Source organism: Myxocyprinus asiaticus, chromosome 28 (genome assembly GCF_019703515.2).
Source record: "Myxocyprinus asiaticus isolate MX2 ecotype Aquarium Trade chromosome 28, UBuf_Myxa_2, whole genome shotgun sequence".
NCBI lineage: Eukaryota > Metazoa > Chordata > Actinopteri > Cypriniformes > Catostomidae > Myxocyprinus > Myxocyprinus asiaticus.
The window spans coordinates 18,658,749-18,683,683 of record NC_059371.1 but is presented as its reverse complement, the minus strand read 5'-3'; the positions used below and the strand labels follow the sequence as shown (position 1 = coordinate 18,683,683).

At 37.2% G+C, this 24,935-nt stretch overlaps 1 protein-coding gene across 1 annotated transcript in view; it reads left to right on the top strand.

Annotated features, from left to right (window-relative positions):
- The first annotated feature begins 10,421 nt into the window (after positions 1–10,421).
- The window catches only part of LOC127418501 (kelch domain-containing protein 8B-like), a 181,438-nt gene continuing 166,924 nt past the window's right edge, over positions 10,422–24,935 (top strand). Inside the window, exon 1 of the mRNA XM_051659095.1 lies at positions 10,422–10,812. Within this exon, the coding sequence (XP_051515055.1) occupies positions 10,422–10,812 (391 nt within the window). The remainder of the gene's footprint in view (positions 10,813–24,935) is intronic.

Sequence of the window (24,935 nt, the reverse complement as noted above, 5' to 3'; positions counted from 1 at the left end):
ATTATTTAGTGGTTCTGTCATAAAGCATGCATAAAACGGTATACAGTACAAAATAAACTATACAAGACAGTAATAATCATATACACAATGTCCTGGGGATATGCATGTTCATTTATAGAACAGTTTATCTATAAATTAATGAAGAAAAGTCTGTTTTATGGGCTTTATGTGTCTTTCCTATGGGGGAATGGAGTGAGTTACTTCTTTCCACATTCCTTTGCTTTGCATGTGGCTACCTTCCCCTACCTGGAATGTCTCTGAGGTCCACTAGTTGCTGGACTTGTGTCAGCAAAGGGGGAGTAAAAGCTCATGATTAGTGGGAGAGCCGACATCTTGGAGTCTGCTTGGGCCTACTTGGACCTTTGCTTGCTACGGTCTTGAGACTTCTGTTGGATTATTCATTAAATAATGAATAATTGTGTGTCTGATTGTTCCAGATGCTACATTGTCAGGCATTTCATTTTTAAAATCATAGGCATCAAAGGAATAGTTCACCCAAAAATTTAAATTCTCTCATTATTTACTCACCCGTTTGGCCATTCAAACGAAGATTTTTAGAAGAATATTTAAGCTGTTTTGGTTCTCACAATGCAAGTGAATGGGTGCTAAATTTTGAAGCTCCAAAAAAACCACAAGTCAGCATAAAGTAATCCATAAGACTCCAGTGGTTAAATCAATATCTTCTGAAGTGACATATGTGGGTGAGAAATTGATCACTTTCACATTCTACTTCTTGTGTTTTTGATGATTTACATTCTTCATGCATATCGCCCCCTAAGCAAAAAAATGACTTGAATATTGATCTGTTTCTCACCCACACCTATCATATTACTTATGAAAATATTATTAAAACACAGGAGTGATATGGATTACTTTTATGATCCTTTTATGTGCTTTTTGGAGCGTCCAAATTTTGGCACCCATTCACTTGCAATGTATAGACCTACAGAGCTGAAATATTCTTCTAAATATCATAATTTGTGTTCTGCAGAAGAAAGAAAGTCATTCACATCTGGGATGGCATGAGGGTGAGTAAATGATGAGAGAATTTTCATTTTTGGGTGAACTTACCCTTTAATGTATCTCCCTCTTCTTGGAAGGCTTTCTACTCGGGATGTAACACAAGTTTCAAAATTTGAATATTCTGCATATGTAATATTGAATTTTAGATGTGTTCCAAGCACTGACGATGACGAGGTGGAGGTCTTTGTCAGTTGTGTCTTTCTCTCTTATCAGCATCATAAGCAATGCTCTTTAAAACACTTGTCAGGAAAAAAATTTTTTTCGAAAAGCGCATAGTATTTTTTTTTCATTCTGTCTAGCGTGCTTATTGAACAGCCACCATTGCAGCCCTGGGCTCAAATACATGCTGTTACCAGTGTGAGTCGGAGCCGAAAATGCAGCTTTACAATTGAGTTCAGCCCAATACCACTACTATCTGGGAATATTACTAGCGTACATACCAGTGGCGTGTGGTGGACTTTTGAAATGAGGAGGCAGAGTGCCATGTCAGGGTTCTTGTTTTTTAAGTCCAATGTAAATTCATGTTTTGGTTTCATTTGATATTTACATTTCAGATTAAACCCATACAAATCTGAAATCTGATATATCACAATAGATTATATAAAAAAATGTAGCCTATATAAAGTGATATAAAAAAGTCACATATGTAAACATATATACAACAACATATATTTAAAAACACTAAAATATATGTTTTCATATATGTAACATATTTTCCAAAATCATACTTTATTATAATCTAATTTGAATAGGCTATGTAACTGATACATATATGCCCGAATAAATGATATATAGTTTTATATACAATATACGTTAATTGCCATATATTAGATTTCTGCATATAAAGACATTTGAAAAACCTTTTATCTTACACTGTTAAAAAGCATACAATACGTACATTTTTGTATATTCATATTTATTAAATCAAATCAAATCGAAAACGTGTGGACAGTTCTTTCATCATCATGTGCGCTGCCCCAGCAGCTTTCACTTTCAAGCGCTGTGTCCATGTTTATATCAGCGTCTCCCGCTGAACGTGCTTAGATGGGATATACAATATGGAACATTCATTCTGTGGGCCCCCTTCCTCCAGTCCAGCACCCAACCCCACCCCCCCACCTAAGCCCGGGCCCAGGACAGTTGTCCCCACTTATCGGTCATGAGAGGTGGGCATTATCGCATTGATTGACTGACAGCGTATTGTACGAATCAGTGCAAATTGGATCCAATGTCTCCCCTCAAGTCACTTTTTGCTGTATTCGGCAGTTACCCTGCCTCATATTCAAGCCACACTGGTCCATACAACTGTAATTACAACTGGCAAAATAGTGTAGTTTCTCTGCCAAATAAATATCATCTTAAAGGAATATTCCGTGTTCATTACAAGGTTAGCTCAATTGACAACTGTGGAATTGTGGAATTTCAACTCATCCCTCCTTTAAAAAAAAGCAAAAATCGAAGTTACAACAAGGCACTTACTATGGAAGTGAATGGGGCCAATTCGTAAACATTAAGAAAACCCACTGTTTCAAAAGTATAGCCACAAGACGTAAACAATATGTGTGTTGACATGATTTTAGTGTGATAAAATCACTTACTAACCTTTTCTGTGTAAAGTTATATCCAATTTTACAACTTTGTTGTCATGATGACAGAACACTTTAAACCCTGAAATGACTTTAAATATGATTTAACAACTTCACAGCTCAAATAATATACAAGTTTTAACAGAATAATTAATTAATAAAAAAAAAAAAACACTTCTACAATTATAAGCTTCAAATTTCTGCCTTTAAATCCTCCAAAAATGGCCCCATATACTCCAAGACTTTTGCTTTTTTTTTTTTTTTTTTTTTTCAAGGAGGGATGAAATTATTTTTTGTGGTTATCAACATTTTGCCACAAATACTGTCGAATGAGCTTAACTTGTATTGAACCCAGAATATTCCTTTAACACCCAATTTATTCAAAGAGCTAGAATTCGTGTATCATGAGATGATTATTTGAAGCATAGATATGAAAGAATATCTAAAATCCAATACTACCAAAGCATCCTTCTAACTTCATAAACTCTGTGATTCACTCAGAATTATTTTTCTCTCTTTTCTTTCCTCTGGCCTAGTTTCTCTTATCTCTTATGAGTTAGATTATAGGTCAAGGGTTCAGATAAAGTAAAAGACAGAGATAATTTCTCTCTATGTGGTGGGACAGTAAGATGAATGTGTGCAGGGAACCCTCAGGACAGGAATTAGAAAAACCTCTTCTGTCTTGTTAGTGAAATAGTGTGTTCCCTTTACATAAATGCCCTGCATAATCATCACTTACTATTGTAGTCATATGCACAATGCAGTTAAGAGATAATGATAGGTTTTACAGGCTGTTAGGAGAAGCTGCCTTGGAATTGTGTAAATTTGTGCTCTCCGATGTTATAATGTTGCATTAGTTAAATTAGTTAGTTTTCTGTGCCATATTAGTAAGTGTGTTTGTGGAGCAGACAGAATGAGAGCACTGCAATAAATAAATAAATAATTTCTTAATCACTATTATGGTATTGGTTTCCTGTAAAAATATTGAAACATTAACAAAACAAGATTAATTTACGTGAGAAGCAAAATTGCATGATCTAATAAGACTTGTTTATGTATGTCTTGAATTAAGTTTATTTTTCTTATGCCAATTTTGCTTCAGCTGTAAATCTATTTTGCTTTAAGGATGTTTCGATATTTTTACTGGAAAATAAGAGAAAAATTCTGGTTAAGAGTGTTTTTTTTGTTGGTTTTTTTTGCTATTTGTGTGTGTATACATTTATGTTGTCTTCAGCCTTTGGTGCTAGTAGAAACGTTGAGCAGTGAGGCAGAAAATCATTTGATTAGGGAACTCTGGAATATATTTGGTACATTGTTAACACACAAACACTCATAATATGATATATGCCCATTCACAGTTCCTGTGTTTGTGTATGCATATCCTCAGGCTGATATATCTATATACAATTCTTTGTGGGTTTTTTTTTACCTGGCTCTGTTTATCCTGTTCTCCCCTGCTGCTTGCACCTTAGTTTCCTTCCAAATTATTGCTCCTTTTTTGCAGTTGAACAAGAGAGAGGAAGAAATTCTTGGATTATGTTGTAGCTTTTTAAATATTTGTATATATTTGTGTGTAAGTGGACATTTTGAGTGTAACTATAAAGTGTGCACACACTGAATATGTCTTTGATTGAAATGCTACCTTTGTATAGATTAATGAATAAATCTGATGCATCCTGTGTTTCATGTCTCCAAGCGTGTGCACGTTGGTGTGTGTGTCTCTTGTTACTTTGATTCTATTTTGAACATCCCCAACCCACCCCCCGGTAGCAGTAATCATGTTTTTGTGACGTAGGCTAAACACCTGGGAAATGCAGGGCCTTTTTGTGATAGACAAATGTCAATGGGAGGGAGAAGGGAGAGCTTGACATGAGATGGAAGAAAGTTGTGGATAATGGGAACATGGGAACAGCACAGAGTACATGTGGTTGGATAGACTGTAAATGATAGCACGCATGAAAAATTCACAATGTGCAGGGAGGATGTGAACAGATAACACAAGTTTAAGGCTGGATCAGTTTTGAAGTTGCAGCATTAATGCCGATCAGCCTTTTAAATGTTATTCAGGAGCCAAAGCACTATTCAGATTGCCACAGGTGATGACTTTAACCCATTTTTAGAGGGAATAATGCCTCTGTGCCTCTTACTGAGCCAGAAGCCTTACTAACAACACAAACTATAATTTTGACAAATGTTATAAATTCATATTAATATAAGGGGAAGAAAAAATACCTATATAAAACCAATACAAATTAGTTCATAAATACAATTGTAAATAAACATAATAATAATAATAATAATAATTGAAAAATGAACCATGACCTATAGTAACTTTATTACCACCTGATGGTGGAATCTCCAAACTACAAATGTAGGAACTGAATTTAGACTTTGTGCTGAAAACAGATGTGGTCCTGAAACATCTTAGCGCAATGGCCTATTTCTATGGAACAAGCCGTCGTGTTATCCTGTCCATGATCAGATGTTCGAAGAAGACAGGATGGAATATGTGCGTCTGACAAACAGCCACTGCATGCTTAAAGTGCGAGTAGCAGCTAGAGTGGAGAGGTGTGTGTAGAAGTCTCTCTCTGTCATCAGGCACTTCATAGAAATTGAATTTTGCAGATTAGGACAACATTACCGCTGTCGTGAAAACAAACAAACAAACAAACCCTTTTTAAAACGTTTTAAAAGTGAAATCGCTCATTGAGAAGGAAAAAGATGCTTCGACTTGCCAGAGTATGTATTTCTATTATGTGCTGAGTGAAAATTTTATAGACAGTTTTAAGGATGTAAACCAGTGGTTCCCAACCTGGGATCCGAAACCTCACACACTTTAAGGCAGTCAAAGACCTATGAAATATGGGATAGCAGACAGCATGCCAGCGTCATCTTCTAACTCAGCGTGATATAAGCAAAATCTCAACAATCTCAAATTCAAAAAACTGTTATTCAAAATAACTTGGCAACTGTAGTAAAATTTCACAAAATGTCCCTCTCGCTCTATCAAGAACCTTTTTGCACATCTGCGTGAGGATGAAGCTAATGAAGTGCACCATCATATTCTGCTTCTGATGGAGATGCGCTGGCTGGCGTGTGACCAAGTGCCTATGAGTTTGATTTTCTTGAATCTTAAAAATTCAAGGAATTTCTGCAACATCATAACCACGCACTGCAAGACTGTAAAAACCTCTTAAAACGGTATACCTTATTGACATGTTAAAGCTTCATAATAGGACCATCAAGTAGCTGCAGGACTCCACGTCGGGGTGGACGAAAAAACAAGTAGAAATGTGTCAACCGCTAGAGATGTTTAAGTAACAGTTCTGTTGCAGTTATGCAAAATTACATTGCATGGAAGGGCATGCTTGTTCCAAAATCTTAATATTATAATCATGATATTGTTGTCAGTCATTATACTTTCGCGCTGAATCGAGCACACGCATAGTGCACGGGGCGAGAAGAGAGGATAGACAAGCAATCGCACTGAGAATATACAGTATATACTGTTTATAAACCAGATGTTCTTTTATGTAAGTAGGAGGGGTTTCAAGGAAAAAAAGGATGGGAACCACTAATGTAAACAATAACAAAGGAATTATAGAATGCTACCTGCATGTCTTGCCCTGAAGCATTTCCAGTAGCTGCATTTTTATAACCCAGATCTGTCAAAATAAAATGACTAGCGTATATTTTTAGAGTCTAGCTAAACAGAACAAACAAGATTAACTGAAAATAAACAATGAGGTATCATTACCGGATCCTTTAAAAAAGACTGTGTCAACAAATTTTTTCAAAGACTATCAAACTTTTAGTGACTTATCCAGACTTGTTGTTGATACTGAGTGTACACAAGAGAGGCGACGGAAGTGTATCGTAGTTTAGATGCTCACAATTATTTCCTCAACAGCATGATGGGGAACATTGTATCGCTCCTATTATAACTAATTAAGCAGTTAACGCTGCAAGCATGTGACTTGTAGACAAGGTAAGGGGTTTTCTTTTCAATTAAAAAACTTTCTTTGTGTGTCTCTTTCTTCTGCGGTAGCTTTTATACTACCCCAGCTACTCTGAGAACTTGGCAGTGTGATACTGTAGATATTGTTGACTATTATGTGACAAATTACTTGTTATGTTCCTCATTTGTAAGTAGCTTTGGATAAAAGCGTCTGCTAAATGACTACATGTAAATGTAAATTACTCGGCCTCATTCAGTATAATGGGAGTGATCTATAGTCTTTTTTTTTATAGCCCGCAAAGAAATAGGGGAATATGGGGTAAGAAGCCCTTAAGAATAATGTTCATTTACTTTTATATTGTAACATACAGTATATAGATATACATTTAGCATGTACAGGATGATGATCCATCATCCAATATATTATCGAGGGAAATAAATTTTTTTGCTAATTTAGCTGTCATAGCACAAAATTAAAATTATGAATAGGACCCATCTTACCCCACTACTGTGTGCAATTATATACATATTGTTTTTTAAATTTGTTTTATTTTTTATAAAATACATCTGATATCATTCTTAGTAATTTATTTTTTATGTTTAAAATAAATTATAAAATCAATATTTTATGTAATTGTTTACTTTTCCATTTAGAATAACTGAATAATGACAGACAAATCAAATAACAGAATCACAGTCAAAGAGATTCATCTGAAAGGTAAACTTATTTTATGAATTATATACTGTACAGGCCTATTAATATATACATATTTAGATGCCCATATTTTTAATTGAAGGGATGTCATAATAGCAGTACTATGAAATCAGAATTCCACTCAATTAGCCTATTACGTTATAAGGAATAGAGAAGATGTTTGAAATATACATCTAATGCATGGAAGTATTTAACAATAACCCATAAGTTATAATTATTATTGAATTAAATAATAATAACATCAGAAACTACCTTCTGCCCCAATTATGATGGGGGCATCTTACCCCAAGGGTCTACCTTTATCTTGTCACTTCAAAATAAAACAATATGTTTTACTGAAAAAAATCTAAATACATACTGTAACTGTGTCTATAATTAACAAATAGTCATAAAAACATTTAATATCCAACATAACAGAATGTCACAGATCACTATTTTCCAATGACACACAATTAGATCAATTAACCTCAAAATGTTTGGATGGAATATATCTCACAGATGTTGATATTCATATGATATATAAAGATTAGGAGGAGCACAGCCATTCAGTAAAGGTATTGAGATGAGATTTAGTGCCATCTATGGTCAATCGAAGAAGTTAAGGTGGGTGGGTCATCTTACCCCAAGGGGCGTCTTCCCCCATCTTCCCCTACTCTGACTTAACTAGCCAGCTAAACTACATATCAAACTTACTATTAGTTAGCAGAAATGTCGTTCACCTACCAGAGATAAGATGTGTGCTACAGTTGTTATTACTGCACGTATCCAGCCGTCTCACTTCACTGCAGCAGTTCATGCGTCCATTTGTGGTTGCTTTTTCGGAGACCTAAACACTTTAATTTCAGTTAGTTCCAGGGAGCATCCAGCCACCGAACAACATGGTCCACATTTTTATAATGACATTCTGTTGCAATCGTATTAACATTATTAACGTTAATTGTGTTAAAGTCACTATGAATGAAGTGCCTCCCACTGTTGTTTTGAATGAGTTTGACAACTAGCTGGAAAGTTCAAGGAACAAAGTCGTCACTTCCTTAAACTGATGAATAGTCTTTGAAATGGTCTATAGTATTAAAACATGGCCTTATTAGCTCATAGTTTAAGCCTTCATATCAGTCTACATGCAAAACATTACTTTTTAGAGATTGAAAAGAGTCCAAAAACACAATGTAAACATCTGTGTCTCTTCCATCTGGCTCTCTGCCTCTTTTTCTCACTCTATTAATCACTCTTCCAATACTTAGTTTGTTAATTTTCACTTCTCTCTTTGTATTTCCAGGCAATGCGGACAGAAGCTGATGTTTATTCCCCTGTTCCACTGGACATCATATCCCAACTGACATTGTCTGGAGACACCCCTCTCTCTTTTATGTGGAATAAAATTTGAAGAAAAACTAAGAGACGTGAACTAGAGCTTGGACAACAGACATCATTCATATAAAAAATTGTTCCCCAAGACCCTCTGACCTCATCTGGAGGAAACCACAGTTCCCATGAAACCTATAAATTCTTCTTTTCCCAATATATGGAGTAAAATCTGAGAAAAAGAGGCTGACCAGCTGAGGCTCATTCACATGAACTGTCCTATAGGACATTATATTATAATATTGCTAAATTGGGACAAGAACTTTCCAATTGCTGCCAAAGTGGGACAGGAACTGTCTCATTACTGCTAAACCCAAGAGAGCCCTGGTGGTTTAATATGATCTGGGCTGATTCTACTCAATTAGAAGGCTCAGATCAGACTCTGTGCTTTCAGCATCAGAAAAACTGTTGTTTTTCCGCATAATTTTTAGCCTGCACTGTGTTTTGTAGCATGTGGCTTGGACTCAACATCAGCAGCCTCTTTATTATGCAGCCCAGTCATTTCAGACAGAGGAGGAAACATCTCCACATCTGCAGATAAACTACCATATAGAGACATGCACAAACACATGGTATTCTGACCAGAGTCTTGTTCTATTCCTCTTTCACTGTACCACTGTACCACCCCCCAGGATAACCTCTCTAACCTTTCCTATGGTTTTCTCCTCTGTCTTTTCCAAATTGACGGCCCAACTACACACCCCATATAATGAAGCCTTTAATTAATGATGCACACGTCCAAATTATGCTGGTTCAGTGACTGGCCGGGGCTCTTGGTCCCTGCAGACGCAGTGACCTTTGGAGAGGGCCAGACTGCAGCTCTATGAGTGCCACTGACCTTCCACCTTTACACACACACTCACACACATGCTAGCTTGTCTACCCTTGAGCTCTCATCAGTAAATAGTGAGTGGTAAATGTCAGTACTCTGGCCATTGAATTATAAGGTTTATTTGAATTAGTGTTTCGGATCTTTGTCCATCAGAAAAGATCAGATCAGCTCACAGGATCCACCACCAGCGTACAACCCCACCTAATTTTAGGCTTTAGCAAGCTGTAAACCTTTTCTTTGATCAGTTGAATTATATTTCCTTTTAAGTTGTGCACCCTTATTGTCCTTTCTTCTTACATTTACATATATTTATTTGGCAGACACTTTTATCCAAAGCAACTTAAATTGTGTTCAAGGTTCATCGGTATGTGTGTTCCCTGGGAATCAAATCCATCATCTTGGTGTTGCTAGCACCTTTCTCTACCAGTTAAGCCACTTGCTCTTTCTCTCTCAATTACTCTCTCTTCCCCTTTCTCTCTGTGCCAGGTATGAGGGTCACACTGACACAGTTGACAAGACTACACAGAATCGAGAATCCTGTTACACGTTTCACGTGGATAAATTAAAGAAGTTTATTTTGTGTTGGAGTTACATTGCCTTGGTTATTCTTTTCAATTACACATCTGTTACCAGTGGATGATGAAAAGAAAGACAAAAAGGGCCAGATGCACCTTTTAAAAGAAGCAACAAAAATGAATAAATCATCAAATCACCAGGGAGTGAGGGCTAGATCTTCACAGTGAAGGAAGCGCTCTACCCCACCCCCACCTGCTGGTGTTGAGCGAGCGATAGCTAGAACTGAGGTCTCTGGCAGACTGACAGTTACAGCCTCTCTGGCTCTCTCTAGCCTGACAGTTTGTTTATGGATTTGCCTTGTTTTTTGTGTTCCTCTGCCCCCTGTGCCCGTGTCATGTTCTGTTGCCGGCATCCCATCCTGGAGTCATGCCCATTCCAGGGATGGCTTTGAGCCCGGTGAAGTCTCTGTACTGGGAGGTGTTCCCCCCCATGGCCACGCACAGGGTGTACTGCACGCCCGTGCTCTGGGCTGGACACCTATATGTGCTGGGGGGCTGTAACGAAAATGGCCTCCCACTGGACTCTGCCGAGGTGCTGGATCTGGAGAGCCAGCGTTGGTGTGAGCTGCCCCCTCTCCTCACTGCCCGGGCGGGGGCATCTGCCACGGCCGTCGGAGACCAGCTGATGGTCATGGGAGGCATGGATGCACAACAGAGCCCATTGGCCTCAGTGGAGGTGTATCACCCTGATGAAGGCAAGTGGGAGAGGAAGACAGGACTGGGCCAGCCTTCCATGGGCATCACCGCACTGGAGAAAGGTAAGGACAATGTTCTCATTTATTTTGACCAATTCCCTGATGAAAAGACAAGCATAGCTGGTGACGAGTGTATGTTGGTTTTAAACAGTAGTTGGTTCTGACTCTTGACTATTTGTATCATTCCGCTTGTCTGTGTATGCAGCTTTCCAAATGGACCCTTTTCACATTTCCGGGTTTGGAATGTGGAAGTAAACTGTTGAGGTAAAATTCCATAGTGGTGAATGGGAGACCACAGCAAATATTATTTTTGCGTTCCTATTTGCTCCAACAGCATAAGAAAAAAAAAAAACACTATTAAGTTTCCACAACTTTCTAAAAGCGGAAAAAATAGAGAGTCAGAAAAATGCTTAAGAAAGAGAAGTATGCCATTTCACGAGTTTGCTGGTACGCATTTATATTATGTTAAACGTATTTGGCTAGCTGTCTATAGTGGAGGGGCTTGACTGCGGGCTGGGCTTGAGCTCTGAGATCCCCCTAAACTAAAGCAAGAAATAGAAAGACAATTTGAAGTGATTTGTATAGGTGTTATGAAATATAAAGGTGGAGAAGGGAAGGAGGAGGGATGCCGGAAAAATCATAGCTGGAGCTAGGGAAGAAGCCGATAATATATCATTGGGATATGATTGACAGGCCTAGATGAACAAGCTCCTCCCAAACTTACGTTGTAAAACTTCACATTTTCTGTTACTCCCTCAGCAACTGTATTTAAAACCCCATTGCAGAAGTGTTGATTTTTTTTTTCATTAATGGCAGAGTATTATACAAATAATACTGTTATAAAGTTGCTAAATAATTAAAATCTGAGAAATTTAAAATTTAAATATGAGAAAATCAGTCTCTCAGTTTTGAGAAACTCAAAGTCTTTGAAACATCACAGTCTTTAAAAGGGTCTACACTGGTGGGGATTTTGATTAATCCAAATGACTCGAGTCATTTGAATCCATTCGCAAAAAAGATTTATCCACTAATTCGTTTGGTGACCATTTCTGCAGATTATATTTTATGCCAATAGGTGGCGACAAATGAGCGACTTTTATGTTATGAGTGAGCCACTGAATCATTGATTCTATTGATTCATAAATCATTTACCATCGAAACAATTGAAGTGAACACGAATGATTTGTTTACTAAAGATTCATTCAAAAATACAAATTTGTTTACCAAAGAAACACCATTAGTCCGAAACTAGAGAATGACAGTAGTGCAGAGAGCGAGATGTGCTTGATACTTTGGCTTTCTTTGTTTGGAACTAGTTCTGCTGGTGAAGAAGATAAGTAGGCCTTTAACTTACTATTATTTGTCTGAAACTTAAGTTATTCAATGTTTTTTACTTGTTTGAACTGAATTGTGTGAACTGTTGAATATATGAGCGACATTTTGGATGTCTCCCTCATTTGACACACCCAATCCAGGTTATGGAGCCTCTACAAACTAATTCAGCACTACTCAACATGCGGCCAGCGGGCCACATGCGGCCCTCGAGCGATCTTTTGAGGCCCACATTATGATATCATCATCAGAAATATATTTATCAGCAGCCTATCAAATCTGTATGAACTGTGTGATGTCCATTTTCCTGAGGATTTACGCTAGTTCTCTACATTGCTGAATCACGTTATAGAGGAAATTCAAATGCAAGAGGTTACAAATAAATAATAATAAAAAATAAAAATAAAAAATAATATCTGAGCATGGCTGATGTTATGAGAGTGGCGGTCGGTCTGCGCACGCATTCATACACAGTACATCTGCGCTCGTGCAAATGCTTTTTAGTGATCTACTTGAACGCTAAGTGGAGTGAACAAATCTTTATGACTTATCACTGGAGGACTTTTGGTGCTAATTTTGAATAAATCACTCTTGTTTTTGAACACATCTCTGGTATATGTGATGTTGAACACTCATGGTGTTTGTTAGTTGACAATCACAGTGTCAACAGAACTGATCTGTATCAGAAAATCAAACTGTTACACTCCTTAATAATTACTGAAAGGGATAGTTGACCCAAAAATGAAGATTCTATTGTCATTCCCTCACCCTCGTGCCATCCCAGATGTGTATGACTTTCTTTCTTCAGCAGAACACAAATGATGATTTTTAGAAGAATATCTCAGCTCTGTTGGTCCATACAATGCAAGTGAATGAAGCTCCATAAAGCACATAAAGGCAGCATAAAAGTAATCCATAAGATTCTAGAGGATAAATCTATATCTTCAGAAGTGATATGATAGGTGTGGGTGATAAGCAGATCCATATTTAAGTCATTTTTTTACTATAAATCTCCACTTTCACTTTCACATCTGTAAGTCACACTAACATAAGCAGAAGCGTTATTCCTTTCTTGCGTGCCCGCAGTGAAGCTTCTCACTTCAGAATCACATTATAACCATGCGTTGCTGTCTTCTGGGGAGAAGAACACCAGGTTTATGTGAATCGCAAGTTGTAGAGAAACACTGGACACATTTAGCTTCATTTTGGCAGCAAAGCGCTTTTGTGCTATGAAAAATTGGATGAAAATAGTCATAAAAATAAAGAGCCAAGGTAATGTGCCAAGAGAAATTATATGAAATAACCAAACGATTTGCTATTTTAATATTTATTTGTAAATGAAAAAATATGTGGCAAATTGCTGTTTAGTTTAGTTTTGCCCCATCGTTGAATGTTTTTTTAAAATTAGATGATAATTCCATGACAGGCGTTTTTTTTTTTCTTTGAATGAAAAAGCAGATATAATGAATAAACCTTTACCGTTCAGTTGACTTAAATGTGTCATAAATTAGCCTGTATCGCAACTTTTCCGGCAAACTTTTTTATTCTCTGACACATTGGCCGGCAACAAAATGTCTTAGTGGAAACTCTGATATCCTGTGTATATATACGTATATATATATATAATGATATAATGAACTGGCCATGGAGACGGTGTTAGGATCCATGTGCTGGAAGTTTATTAGAACACAAGCAAACAATCCAAATCGGCAGGCAAATAGAGATAGTCGTTATGCAGGCGGTATAATCCAATAAGCCAAAAAGACAGTCCAACAAGGCAAACAAAACAAAGGGGTATCCAAAAAGCAGAAAATCCAGGAATCAGGCAAAGGTCATAACAAATAAACAATCAGCAATGGCAATGGAAAAACGCTCAGTAAGGCAGGGTAAGCTGGCAATACTTCGTAATGTGACAGTGGAAACAGTATGGTATTTATATAGTTCAGACAGGAAGTAACCAATGAAGAAACGGTACAGAGTTAGTATTCGGGAGAGAGCTCCCTCTGGTGGTTGGTAGGAGGGGTAACAACCTCGGATGTTACTATATATATATATATATATATATATATATATATATATATATATATATATATATATATATATATATAAACCGAAATGTCCTCCACCATTTTGTCCTCTCCAATGTGGAAAGTCCAGTAAGAGGTAAACGCATTGAGTAATTAATCAGTCTATTGTGTCTCTCAGCTGTGATGAGCCTTAATGCTGAAGTTGTTAGTTTAAAGCCTAATTTCCTAGCTTTAGCAGTGTAGTAGTAATACGAGCGATCACGAAAGTGCTGTTGAATAAACACTGAGTGACACTGACTCACTTCGTCACCAGCTGGCTCATTTTACACACAAAAATGGTCTTTTGCCTCCACCTGCTGGCTAAAATATGTAATGTCACAAAATAAAATGTAAAGAGACATACACTATATTGCCAAAAGTATTCGCTCACCCATCCAAATAATTGAATTCAGGTGTTCCAATCACTTCCATGGCCACAGGTGTATAAAATGAAGCACCTAGGCATGCAGACTGCTTCTACAAACATTTGTGAAAGAATGGGCCGCTCTCAGGAGCTCAGTGAATTCCAGCGTGGTACTGTGATAGGATGCCACCTGTGCAACAAGTCCAGTCGTGAAATTTCCTCGCTACTAAATATTCCACAGTCAACTGTCAGTGGTATTATAACAAAGTGGAAGCGATTGGGAATGACAGCAACTCAGCCACGAAGTGGTAGGCCACGTAAAATGACAGAGCGAGGTCAGCGGATGCTGAGGCGCATAGTACGCAGAGGTCGCCAACTTTCTGCAGAGTCAATCGCTACAGACCTCCAAAGTTCATGTGGCCTTCAGATTAGCTCAAGAACAGTGCGTAGAGAGCTTCATGGAATGGGTTTCCATGGCCGAGCAGCTGCATCCAAGCCATACATCACCAAGTGCAATGCAAAGCGTCGAATGCAGTGGTGTAAAGCACGCCACCACTGGACTCTAGAGCAGTGGAGACGCATTCTCTGGAGTGATGAATCATGCATCTCCATCTGGCAATCTGATGGATGAGTCTGGGTTTGGCGGTTGCCAGGAGAACGGTACTTGTCTGACTGCATTGTGCCAACTGTGAAGTTTGGTGGAGGGGGATTATGGTGTGGGGTTGTTTTTCAGGAGCTGGGCTTGGCCCCTTAGTTCCAGTGAAAGGAACTCTGAATGCTTCAGCATACCAAGAGATTTTGGACAATTCCATGCTCCCAACTTTGTGGGAACAGTTTGGGGATGACCCCTTCCTGTTCCAACATGACTGCGCACCAGTGCACAAAGCAAGGTCCATAAAGACATGGATGAGCGAGTTTGGTGTGGAAGAACTTGACTGGCCTGCACAGAGTCCTGACCTCAACCCGATAGAGCATCTTTGGGATGAATTAGAGCGAAGACTGCGAGCCAGGCCTTCTCATCCAACATCAGTGTCTGACCTCACAAATGCGCTTCTGGAAGAATGGTCAAAAATTCCCATAAACACACTCCTAAACCTTGTGGAAAGCCTTCCCAGAAGAGTTGAAGCTGTTATAGCTGCAAAGGGTGGGCCGACATCATATTAAACCCTATGGATTAAGAATGGGATGTCACTCAAATTCATATGCGTCTAAAGGCACATGAGCGAATACTTTTGGCAATATAGTGTATCTCTTAACACATATGCACTGCTCTTACACTTTAGTTTAGAACGGCACGAACACAAGCGGAGTGATAAACACTGAAGCGTCCGAGTGCAGAGTGTGAGACCATCTGAACACATGGAATGTCTCTCGTCCAATCAGATTTGAGGACCGGAACTAAATGTTGTATGTATGTATGTATATATATATATATATATATATATATATATATATATATATATATATATATATTATACACACACACAGTTGAGGTCAGAAGTTTACATACACTTTAGCCAAATACATTTAAATAAATTATAACTCAGTTTTTCACAAGTCCTGAAATTTAATCGTAGAAAACATTCCCTGTCTTGGGTCTGTTAGGATCACTACTTTATTTTAAGAATGTGAAATGTCAGAATAATAGTTGAGAGAATGATTTATTTCAGCTTTTATTTCTTTCATCACATTCCCAGTGGGTCAGAAGTTTTCATACACTTTGTTAGTATTTGGTAGCATTGCCTTTAAATTGTCTAACTTGGGTCGAATGTTTTGGGTAGCCTTACACAGGCTTCTCACAATAAGTTGCTGGAATTTTGGCCCATTCCTCCAGTCAGAACTGATGTAACTGAGTCAGGTTTGTAGGCCTCCTTGCTCGCACATGCTTTTTCAGTTCTGCCCACAAATTTTCTATCAGATTGAGGTCAGGACTTTGTGATGGCCACTCCAATACCTTGACTTTGTTGTCCTTTAGCCATTTTACCACAACTTTGGAGGTATGCTTGGGGTCATTGTCAGTTTGGAAAACCCATTTGCGACCGAGCTTTAACTTCCTGGCTAATGTCTTGAGAATTTTCCTTCCTCATGATGCTATCTATTTTGTGAAGTGCACCAGTACCTCCTGCAGCAAAGCACCCCCACAACATGATGCTGCCACCCCCATGCTTCATAGTTGGGATGGTGTTCTTCGGCTTGCAAGCCTCACCCTTTTTCCTCCAAACATAACAATGGTCATTATGGTCAAACAGTTAAAGTTTTGTTTCATCAAAAGTAAGATCTTTGTCCCCATGTACACTTGCAAACTGTAGTCTGGCTTTTTTATGGCAGTTTTGGAGCAGTGGCTTCTGCCTTGCTGAGCAGCCTTTTAGGTTATGTCGATAAAGGACTCGTTTGACTATGGATATAGATACTTGTCTACCTGTTTCCTCCAGCATCTTCACAAGGTCCTTTGCTGTTGTTCTGGGATTGATTTGCACTTTTCGCACCAAAATACGTTCATCTCTAGGAGACAGAATGCGTCTCCTTCCTGAGCAGTATGATGGCTTCGTGGTCCCATGGTGTTTATACTTGCGTACTATTGTTTGTACAGATGAACGTTGTACCTTCAGACATTTGGAAATTGCTCCCAAGGATGAACCAGACTTGTGGAGGTCCACAATTTTTTTCTGAGGTCTTGGCTGATTTCTTTTGATTTTCCCATGATGTCAAGTAAAGCGGAAATGAGTTTGAAGGTAGGCCTTAAAATACATCCACAGGTTCACCTCCAATTCAGTACACCTCCTATCAGAAGCTAATTGGCTAATTGTCTAAGGGCTTGACATAATTTTCTGGAATTTTCCAAGCTGCTTAAAGGTACAGTTAATTTAGTGTGTGTAAACTTCTGACCCACTGGAATTGTGATATAGTCAATTAAAAGTGAAACAATCTGTCTGTAAACAATTGTTGGAAAAATTACTTGTGTCATGCACAAAGTAGATGTCATAAACGACTTGCCAAAACTATAGTTTGCTAATATGAATATCTGTGGAGTGGTTAAAAAATGAGTTTTAATGACTTCAACCTAAGTGTATGTAAATGTCTGTCTTCAACTATATATATATATATATATATACAGTATATATAAGTAGATAGATAGATAGATAGATAGATAGATGATAGAAAGAAAGAAAGAAAGAAAGAAAGAAAGAAAATCATACAAATTAAGAGTGCGGCCCTCGAGGGAACAGGGATCCAGCTATGTGGCCTCTGACCTTTCCGAAGTTGAGTAGCCCTGAACTAACTTATGAGTTAAAGGTTTTTTCAATTAGGGAGTTGTGTTAGATGTTGGGGGTTCTTCAGAACCAGGGTAGGAAAACAATGAGCTAGGTTCACCATTCAAGTTTTTCTGGTGAACAGCATGGCTAGTTCAACTACCTGGTCAAAGCTGGTCTTTTCAGCTGGGTCTTTAGTGGTCTAGTAGTCCTTGTGGTTTAGAAGATCTGTTGAGATATCTCAGTACATTTCCTAAATGCTCTCTCCTCTCCTCTTTTTTAACTGGATGCTCATTCAAAGTGTGCATTATAAATTTCTGCCACTGTGGTTTCACAGATTAAAGTGCCATTGTTTTGTTCTCAAACCTCTGTAAGCAGCAGTGCGTGGAAATACATCAACCTTTAATTGGGGAAAACAGAGTTTGGTTCATCTGTCATCCCTCTGCTTTTTCCTGTCAGAATGCGATTAGCTGTATAATCTCAAATGCTGTTATCTTTGCCGTGATCACTGCAGTTGTAATGAATGTCTCTCAGACTCTGTGCCTCTGAAGTGCTCTGGATATTCAGTACCAGCTCCAAATCAAGGCATCAGTCATGCCATACTGTGACATAAAGAATTACACTGCAGAGAAAAGTCTCTCTCTCATATTCCCTCTTCTCCAGATTGTGTAGGTGTGTGCAGGTGACAGTTTATCCAGTTTGAGATCGTGAGGAGATGGGAGTGTTTATTCACAGAGCTTCTCCTCCGTTAAGCCGCATTTCTCCGGCTGAGCCTTATTCAGGCCAAGACTGATCAGGTCTCAGGTTTAGTGTTAAAACCATCAGTAGGCCAGCTAAAGCGAGACCTGTATTTGGATCACTGTGTGGGATACAACTTGACTTTAATGAATACATCAGTCACGCCCACAGATTTATGAATAGTTTGTCTGCTCATCCACTAGATCAGCAGGACATTTGATATTAGCATTTAAGTTGTGTTGGGAGACATCTTAAATGGGTAATATCATATGTATGAATTATATGTTTTTTTTCCTGAGGTCCACTTATAATGTTAGACAAGGTTTCTTGCTTCAAAATGTCATAATTTAACTTTGTTTAACCACTTTTCACACACTCTCTGACACTTGGGCAATGTTCTGAATGAAATATTCCTTATATTGCTCCTATGTGAGAATTATTATTATTATTATTATTATTATTATTATTTTAAACAGCACCAAAGCACGTGATTTTAGTGAGTTTGGGAACAGGATTTCTACATTTTCATGTGTAGCTTGAATGCAAATATGGGATACAATGAATCTTTAGACCTAAAGTACTCAAATGACCATACTAGCAGAGGTTCTTCACAATGGCTTAAAAATAGACTGTACCATGGTAAAGTGATGGTAATAACATGGTATTTTGATTTAAATTATGTTATTTAAATGATATTCTAAGGTATCTGAAGTATTTTAGTACTCTGAGTTATTTTCCATTATATAAGCATCTGTAGCATTTAGAATTTGACATTTTTTTTAATTTTTAGTTTAGTTTAATGGGATAGTTCACCCAAAAATGAAAATTCTCTCATCATTTCCTCAACCTCATGCCATCCCAGATGTTTATGACTTTCTTTCTTCTGCAGTACACAAACAAAGATTTTTAGAAGAATATCTCAGCTCTGTATGTCCATACAATGTGAATGGTGGTCAGAACTCTGAAGGTCCAAAATATCACATAAAGGCATCACAGAAGTAATCCATTCCAACTCCAGTGGTTTAATCAATGTCTTGAGTATTCTTTTAATTGGATACTTTCTTGCTCTTACTCAAGTAATTATTAATATTATTACTATTACTTCTGCTTGAGTAATTATTTTTTGAAGTAATTGTACTTTTACTTGAGTAAAGTTTTTGGCTACTCTACCCACCTCTGATATACAGTACTCTCTCTCTCTCTCTCTCTCTCTCTCTCTCTCTCTCTCTCTCTCTCTCTCTCTCTCTCTATATATATATATATATAATAGCATTTAGAATATGTTTAATTTTTACCACAGTATGCTTCCATAAACTTCAGTGAGTTTTTGTTTTGTTGTGCTATCACGATCGTTCCCATTGCTCCGGTGGCCTTGCCTGTGTGTGTGTTAGCTCTGTGATGGACTGGCCTCCTGTCTGGTATTTCCCCGCCTTCGGCCTAAGACAGCTGGAAGAGGCTCCAGCACTACCCTGAACGGCAGCTGATGATTGATAATGTAGGCTATTGACGGTAACAAGGTCGTGCTTACAGTTGAGACACGTGCAACTCTGTATATGTGTGTGTGTGGTGTGACTGTGACAGAGAAATCTACAGGAATGATCATAATAGCACAAAAAATAACTCTCTGAAGTTTATGGAAGCATACTGTGGTAAGAATTAAACATATTCTAAATGCTATTATATATAGAGAGTATATCAAAAGTGGGTAGAGTAGCCAAAAGCTTTACTCAAGTAAAAGTACAATTACTTTAAAAATAATTACTCAAGCAGAAGTAAAAATAATAATGTTAATAATTACTTGAGAAAGAGTAAGAAAGTATCCAATTAAAAGAATACTCAAGTAGCAGGTAACTAGATACTTTTACATATAATAATGTTCGTTTACTTCCATATTCCATTACATAATACACATTTAACATGTATTACATAATAATAATAATAATAATAATAATAATTCCTTAAAAGTTATTCCATACATAGTGTAATTTTAAATATTAAATTAAATCTTAATAGTAAACACTATTTTTCAGTTTCAATTTTCGATTTCAGCCAAGAATTTTCATTTAGGTGCATCACTAGATATTAGGCAGAATGTTAGCCTCAGTCACCATTTACCTTCATTGCACCTTTTCCCATACAATGACTAAGGCTAACATTCTGCCTAACATAATATTTTGTGTTTCACAGAGGAAAAAATGTCATACAGGTATGGAACAACAGAACAGTGAACCAATTTTTTCATTTTTGGGAGAACCAACCTGTAACAGGTGGCTCTGTCACCGGCTGGGGCAGCACAAAAACATAGACACACACCTGTTTTTCTTCACTCAATCATTACACTGCTTACAGTTTTAGCCTATCTCTGTGGGAGCACACTTAGAGCTGCACTAACTTCTCCTATCATCATAATTAAACTAATATTTGTGTTTAAGTGTTTTATAGAGTTATAATGGAATTATTTTATAGAAATGCTTTTATTAATATTATATTATATTATATTGTATTATATGACATTAAAGAGTGTTTATAGATTCTATGTGGTGAATCATTATTATAATTGTGTGATGTGGTACGTGCTGAGTGGGCAGAGCCTCAGCTTTAAAAGGCCTCCTAATATCTTCTGTCATTATTCATAGTTCTGATCCTTGTTGTGGTTTTATATATTGTAATTTAGATTTTTCATACTATGTTACATTGCACCTTGTACTGTATATATTTTTGCACAATTTTCAATCAGTTTTTGCACTTTTGGGAACACCTTGAACTGTTCAATAAACACCTTGCGGCTTAGCCATCTTTTTAATTGTAAAAACTTTAAAAGTGCCTTCGCCACACAACCCTTTCAGATCATACAATTGGTTTTATGAAGCCATCATTCTCTTTCAGGCTTTGTTATCAAAGCCCTCTGTGTTTACATCTTTCTCTTTCTGACTGCACTCCTTTTGTCAGTGGGCCTTGTCTCTTTGATATCCTTCACATCATCTTAGGGACAAATTGCTTTGAGGGTCCAATCTGTATTTGTATGGCTTTGAAATCCCATTTTCCTTTGCACCCATCTGGCTTATCGGAAACATTCTATATCAGAATATCAATCAAGGTCTGAGCCAAGCCAGCTGGATGTTATAAATAACATATCCCAGAGTAACACATTTAATCTCAAATAAAAGAAGAAAAAAATGATTTTTTAGCTGATGCTGTTTGTGATAATGGCAATAACATAAATGCAAACCAGAGAAGTGCAGCTGTGCCCAGTCAATACCACAGTGCAGTCCCATATTTTTGTCTTGAAAATGAGACTGGTGTGTGTTATTGTTTGTTATATAACAGTTACTGTAGTTCTGGCCCACTAATCTGATTGGTGTTCAAGAGTAACGATATTTATTCTAATAACACTGGGACACTTCACTGTTTGTTTCTAACATTGGATTTGTTCTTAACCTGTTACAGAAATGACTTTCCTTCTTCTGTGGAACACAAAGGCAGAATGACTACCTCAGTCACCATTCACTTTTAAAAAACATGACTGGCTACATTTTTGGAAAATTATATTATTGCAGCAGTTCGATGGTGAAATGTGCACTGAGTGGCGCTAAAAGAGTGTTACATTTTCTCCAAAAACAGAGGGTTACAAAGGTTACAAAAAGGTTTAAGGTTACAAAAACTTTTTTAAGGTTACTGCTCTATTGAGTTGTAAATCAACAAAACCAACCTCTTAGCCTAAATCTTAAACCTAAACCTAACTGATAGTGCCATAAAAACAAATGTGAGATGAAAAATATAATTGCTGAAACAACCATGTCATTTTGTGGTGCTTCTATGAAACTTTTATCTCATGTGCAGGGTTGGGAGGGTTACTTTTGAAATGTATTCCACTACAGATTACAGAATACATGCTGTAAAATGTAATTTGTAACGTATTTCATTAGATTACTCAAGGTCAGTAACGTATTTAAATACTTTGGATTACTTCTTCATCACTGGTAGATTTTTTCACTTGTTTTGACTATAAAAACTCTGCCAGTACAGTAAGACAAAATACACATGTTAAAAATACATTCTCTGAAAAACCTAAATATCTTATGCAGTTTTGTTTCTAAAACAAGATAAATCAAATTGATCTTGTTTTAAGAATTTTTAGATATTTTTTTACAAGAAAACAATAAAGAAATTTTTATCAAGAATACGATTTTTGCCCTAATATCAAAGGTCTTACTAGAAAAAAAGAAATTATGATCCAACGTGAATTTTCTTGATAAAAAAATATGATCGTGCCTGGTAACGTGTATGTAAAATGGCTAGAAATAGCATTTTAGTTTAGCGTAAAGCTGACAATTTACACAATGTTTATTTCTATTTCTTCTGCTCCAGACTTACTTCAAATGTACTTCTCTGTCTGCTCGTATGAATGTAACACATCATAAGAAAGTGTTTCACCGCTGTTCAAATGCACTTTGGATCGCATCATTTATATGTATAAATGTTTTCCATCTGAAAGGACTAAATATTAAATGAAACAAATGACAATAGAATGCAAAGTAATCTCTTCAGTAATCAAAATACTTTTTGAATGTAACTGTATTCTAATTACCAATGATTTAAATTGTAACTGTAATGGAATACATAAATACGTAATCCCGTTACATGTATTCCGTTACTCCCCAGCACTGCTCATGTGTCGACTCATGTCTCGATGCTTTTCAGGACTCGTACCCTGGTCGTTTATATCACAATTGCAACACACTATAAGTTCAGCTACCGCAATATTTGATCATGCACGAACAAGCTTATATATGTAGTTATGTAATGCAAATGTTAAAATGTATTGCCTTACAAGTCATGTGCTATAGTAAAAATGTTTAGATGTCAAAAGATAGCATTGTGTGAGGAATAGGGTAAAAATTGTGTGTTTATGAACTGATAATCTGCAGTTTTACTTGTGATTTGTATGAAAGGAAATAAAAGTCATTGTTTTAGCGTCTCCAGTGTTTATTGCACCAGGAAACTGCCGCGTACAACAAGCCACATTTTTGCAAAAATAGGTATAGTAAAATGTTTCTACAGAATCAGCACAGCTAGCAAAGATGCAGTGAAAGTGAATGGTGACTTGAGACTTACTGTCTAACATTTCTTTTTGTGTTCCACATAAAAATAAATAAATAAATAAATCATATGGGTTTGGAACAACATTAGGGTGAGTAAACTGATGACAGAATTTCATTTTTGGTTGAACTATTACTTTAAATAGCACACAGCAAGATGTGAGTGAGTTTTGTGGGTGTGAGGAGATGTCAGAATGGTGCTGGGCTGTTTGTCGCTGGGATGGTGTTTGGAAGGGCAGGCTATAAAGGCAGACATGGTCTTTTTGATTACAGAATTGTAATTTGAGGGAACACTGTGTCTCACCAACACCCTGATGGCAAGGTGACTGACAGCTCTCTCTCTCCCCCATCCCTCTCACATCCTTACCACCATTTGATCAAGAGAGCATTCTTGTTGCCAGGCAACAGGTGTGTAAATCTGTGTGTATATGCATTTGAATGTGTGTGTGTGTGTGTGTGTGTGTGTGTGTGTTTGACCCAGAGACATTTTTAGAACAGAACAGGCTGAGTTGCAATGCCAATCCATGATTCTTTCTCTGCTGTGGTACTTGACTGTTTCCATCTCCCCTTTTTTTAATCACCCAACATTTGTGCCAACATCACAATGCTATGAGTCCTGAAGAGCATGCGAGTCGACACATAAGCTGCAAGTGTCATAGAAGCACCACAAAATGACATGATTGCTTCAGCAATTGCGTTTTTCATGTCACATATGCTTTTTATGGCACTATCATTTAAATTTAGGTTTAAGGTTTAGTGTAGGGAGGTGGGTTTTGTTGATTTAAAATTCAATAGAGCATTAACCCTCAAAACCTCATTTGTTTTGGAGAAAAATGTACTTGCTTTTAGTGCCACAAAGTGGATATTTCACCTCTGACCACATACTTTTGTCCATGTAGAGGACAATAAGACACATCTTTCATTTTCCTCACTACTTTCATGTCTTCCTCTGTTCATTCTTCCTTTAAGGACAGTTTTGGAGGTTGTTGTTATCTTGTAATGTGCCTGATAAAAAGAAGCTTTTTGGTTTTTCAGAAGTTTCTGGACAAAGCTGATTTAATGTATATCTGTGAGTGTCTCTTTGGCTTTAATCCCCATGGACCCTTTTGGTCCACTTTTCCTGGAAATATGTGAATAGTAGACTAAGTGAGCCTACCCTCAGTAAATTATGAAAACCCACAGTGAGAGCGCTGCTTCTTTTCAAAGACTTTGACTATCTACTGCTGTACAAAGTTAAACAAATCAAGGTCAGTTTTAACAATGTTGCTCATTATTGTGCACTGAAAGTAATGTGATAAAAAGAATTTTAGATTGTGCCAATTTGAAACAAATGCAT